The 4,136-nt window shown below is 39.7% G+C and overlaps 1 protein-coding gene across 1 annotated transcript; it reads right to left on the bottom strand.

Annotated features, from left to right (window-relative positions):
* Positions 1-1,247: 1,247 nt before the first annotated feature.
* Positions 1,248-3,313, bottom strand: LOC121940870 (type II inositol 3,4-bisphosphate 4-phosphatase-like; the record flags this gene model as incomplete). The annotated part of the gene is made up of 3 exons (XM_042483552.1): positions 1,248-1,378; positions 1,964-2,087; positions 3,141-3,313. Coding segments are annotated over 3 exons (428 nt in total), but the record flags the coding sequence as incomplete, so codon positions are not given.
* Positions 3,314-4,136: the final 823 nt, after the last annotated feature.

Raw genomic sequence — 4,136 nt, 5'->3', positions numbered from 1 at the left:
GTTTCTGTTGTATTGTTGTTCAAAGTCCAGACATGGAAAAGGAGGTTTCAGAGGTCGGCACAATGAAGAGATACTTGTCCAAGAGGAAATGGCTTATTGCAATTAGCTTATGTTAGAGTGAAATCCTTGTACATTAAAGCTAGTGCACAGTGAGAGATTGTGCAGAGAACTTTCTTCTCTGAGACTGTGATGTTAGTTAGTGTTGCACGCTCCTCGACACAGGTTTTTTGTAAAGAACTATGGAATTTTGTATTACAGCAATGTTATGACACATAACACATACTGAGAATCATGTAAACCAGCAGGTTACAGTTACTACAAAGATTTCAGAAAGAGCTACTGATTGGTGCGTTACGTTAATAACTTTGACTGAGGAAAACAAAGAAATTGCACATCGAACTCCCTTCATATATTTCACAGTAAGAAAGAACCATGTAGCCTTGTAGTTGTATGCCTCTGCAAACAAATCAATTTGCTGTTTACATCCCTGTCTGTCGTCTCCCATATTATATATCTATAGTGAAGATTTTGAAGGAATTTAATAGAGGATTTTGAGTGTATTTTGTGTCGAAATGTGGACACTTTACACACATCTTCTACCCGGCAGCACACAAGATCTATAATTAGCACAGTTTAAAGTTGGAAACCCAAGATAAGTGTCAGCACTTCAGTATTTGACCACATGTCTCCCATTCTGTTCCTGAGTTATGCCATTCATAGCTGGTAAATATTATGTCATATTGAAGTTAACTTTTGATATAAAATGTCACAATTAACATATGAATTCATGAGTTTTGGCAGAAAAAAAGTGACCTTCAAACACTAAAATCTAATCAATTCATTGTTGAGTCCAAGTGGACGTTTGTGCCAAATTTGAGGACTCCAGGCGTTCCTGAGATATCATATTCACAAGAATAAAAAGTATATACGTATGGACAGACAACTTGAAAATACAATCCCTTGGCCATGGCTGTCACCCGTGCAGAAGCATAAAAACTTATTGGACCAGCAGTAAAATAAAGTGTTACTCTCAAATCCTAAAATGATGCTTGTAATTTTAATGTTCGTCAAGAGACTTATAACTGAGAATTATCTACACTGGTTCTTCACAGTGGTCTAAACTGCTGGTATGCGAGCATTACAACAGGTTTTACTCAACAGCTTTGTCTTGAGGATATGCCATTATCTGCTAAAAGAGACTAATTGATCATGCGCAAAGAAAAGCAAACAGAGAAGGAGATGATGTCTCACCGTCGGCCACACACTAAAGGCTGGAGGTCACTGAGGTCATCTGTCTTGGCCTCTGTAATCTGGAAAACGACTCTCTGCAGGTCTGAGATTCCAACCTCCATGTCCTCCAGCATCCCGATCTCCTCACCTTAAACGGCAGGACACAACAAGATTAGTACTGATTTGCTTGACAAATGCCTTCTAAGTTAATGAAAGTGAGGGAGGATTTTAAAACGTCAGAGGGTTAAAAACCGGATGATGAATGTAATTAAAACCTGCCCACATTTTATGTTGCAGAGGCATTATATTTGTCTTTCAGCTGTTCATTTTGCTGACCAATCCATTTTACTTCCTTGAGAGCTGCACCATGAGCTTTGGCAAATCAGGATGAATGAGAACTTTGATCAGAGTGGTGCAGGTAGCTGGAATAAATGTACTCATATCTTACCATGAACTCTCTTAACTCAGTCTCACTTTATTATCAGATAAGAATTCATTTATAGACAACCTTCACTGAGAAGCCTGTAATTAAGACAATATGCCAAAAAAAAACTGCCGTGACACATTAACTTACTACATATTATGATCTGTCACATCAAGTTACCCAAGCTCATCTAAACCACACTACTCTTTTAGGTTTTTCCTTTCTAGAAAGCAAATAAAAGTGAACACCTGTGTTCAGTGGAGGTTTTGAGGTTGCCGGTTCCAATTTTACTCTTAAAAATGTACTCACTGTAGGTGCTGAGCAGACTCTCAAACTGGGCCACCAGGCCAACCAGGTGGAGCTGCCTTAGGAAGCCTTGGTCCTGCATTCCTGCATACAGCCTCATAACAAACCCGCAGGCTAAGGCTGCCAGCTGTTTAAAAAAAAACAAACAAAACAAACACACACACCCACACACCCACACACACACACACACACACACACACACACACACACACACACACACACACACTTAATCTCCTGGAAGTTGTCCCTGGCCCAAACAGGTAAGCAACAATGTGGTAAATGGTTAAGAGACTTGTACAGCACCTTTCAAGACTTCCAATTACTTGTGTTCTGTATTTGTTTTTGTATGTTGTTAAGTTTTGTCTACTCTATAATGTAAAGTGTCCTTAGGTCCTGTGAAAGGTGCTACATAACTCCAAGTTATTTATATTACTATCATCGTCATTATCATCACCTTTTTTCTTTTATTTAAACACTTTGAATCTTTTGTCACATTCACCCATTCACAAACACATTCATACACGGGCAGCCAAAGCTACCATACAAGGTGCCACCTGCTACTCAGTGAAACATTCACACACACACACTCACACACCGATGGGTCAGGAGCAACAATTCCACAAGTAGACTAGAGGAGTTGGGGATCGAACCACCATCTCTGGATTAGTTGACAACAAAAGCTGCAGATGCAACCTTAGAGCTGGATTTATATAACAAAGTCTGAGTTGTAATTCTCTAATGGTAAACAACGTTGTCACTTCTTTGGTGGTCGTTTGTTTTAAACTTGGAAAAATATAAAGTTTATAGCACAGCATTTCCAGAGATATTCTAACTTGACAGCTTAAATCTAAATGTATGTAACCACTTCATTATGAGTAGTAAAATGTTTTTGTTGCTTGAACAAGCTTGGCATGAGTTTGGACCAAAAGGACTGACAGTTAGATAATAAACTGTTTTATAGCTCAACTGGCAAAACTAAAAAATGTCCAAGCATTTCTTTGATATTTGAATTTACAAAGTGAAAGACTGTTTGTCTGTGATTGCTTTTGTGAACATAGGGGGAAAAGAATCAAACATTTACCATACTAAGGGTGTTCTGCAGAGAAAAACCTCCATATCAGATGAACTAAGACAGGGAAGTTACTGAGGAGTTGTTTATTTTCTGAGTGTGGCTACCTACTGCCTGACTGAAGACCACGTCTCGCCTCTGTTGGAGGAGAAAACCCTGTGGAATGCTGCAGGCTGCCTCCTGCAGGAGCACAAAGGTCATGGCTCTCTTTGCCTTCTCCACCACCTCCATCACGCACTCATTTAACCTGGTCACCAGAGGATGCAGCTGCTCCCTCCAGTCGCCTGCAGAGAAAGATGGAAAAAAGGGGGGGCGGAGGTGGAGACATACATGGAATGACAGTTATGATATGGTCATAGATAACAATATGACTTAAGGCTTGTGTTATCAGTCAGAAACAACACAGAGTTCAGCCTTTCTTGTTTTCTTTAAAATTGAGAGAGGGTTTAGCAGAAAGGATAACACACACACACACACACACACACACACACACACACACACACACACACTTAAAGCTGTTTTTAAGAAAGCATAGGTCGTCTGCTAACTTAAGAAACACACGTACTAAAACATGGTCATAAAGTTATGAGCACACGCACATGGCCTCAGTATCTTACTTTATTTTGCCAATTTTAAACCATATTTGTATCACAACAATGTGGGTAGTATGTGTAGATGAACTTTGGTAACCTCCCTTCCATCTAAGCAGTACCTTGATCTCCTTCCTCCCTCCACATCAAAACTCCGCCAGGTGTTGGAAATTGATGCACAACATCTCATCAGGTGGAGTTTTGCTGTCTCTCAGGCTGCTGCTTGAACTACATGCTGTACTTCCACATTTTTGTATTACCAGCCACGCATGCTGCCATCCCAGTAACAACAAGTATACAACTCGATACAGACCCGCCCGTCTCTTTCTTTCAAACTCAGATTGAAATCATCACACAGTACAACTGTTGCAGTGCTGTTCGATTATATATCACGATAATGTCACTGTACTGCCTTTTTTTGCCTAAAACATTTTTAGAAACACATTTTAATAAAGTGTTTAGCTGTAATAGTTTGTGAACAGGGAGTGGGCACTATAGTGCTTCCATCACAATGAAG

The sequence above is a fragment of the Plectropomus leopardus genome, unplaced genomic scaffold (assembly GCF_008729295.1).
Source record: "Plectropomus leopardus isolate mb unplaced genomic scaffold, YSFRI_Pleo_2.0 unplaced_scaffold9674, whole genome shotgun sequence".
NCBI classification, from domain to species: Eukaryota; Metazoa; Chordata; class Actinopteri; order Perciformes; family Serranidae; genus Plectropomus; species Plectropomus leopardus.
The sequence above is the reverse complement of the archived record's forward strand: the minus strand, read 5'-3'. Positions and strand labels throughout refer to the sequence as shown.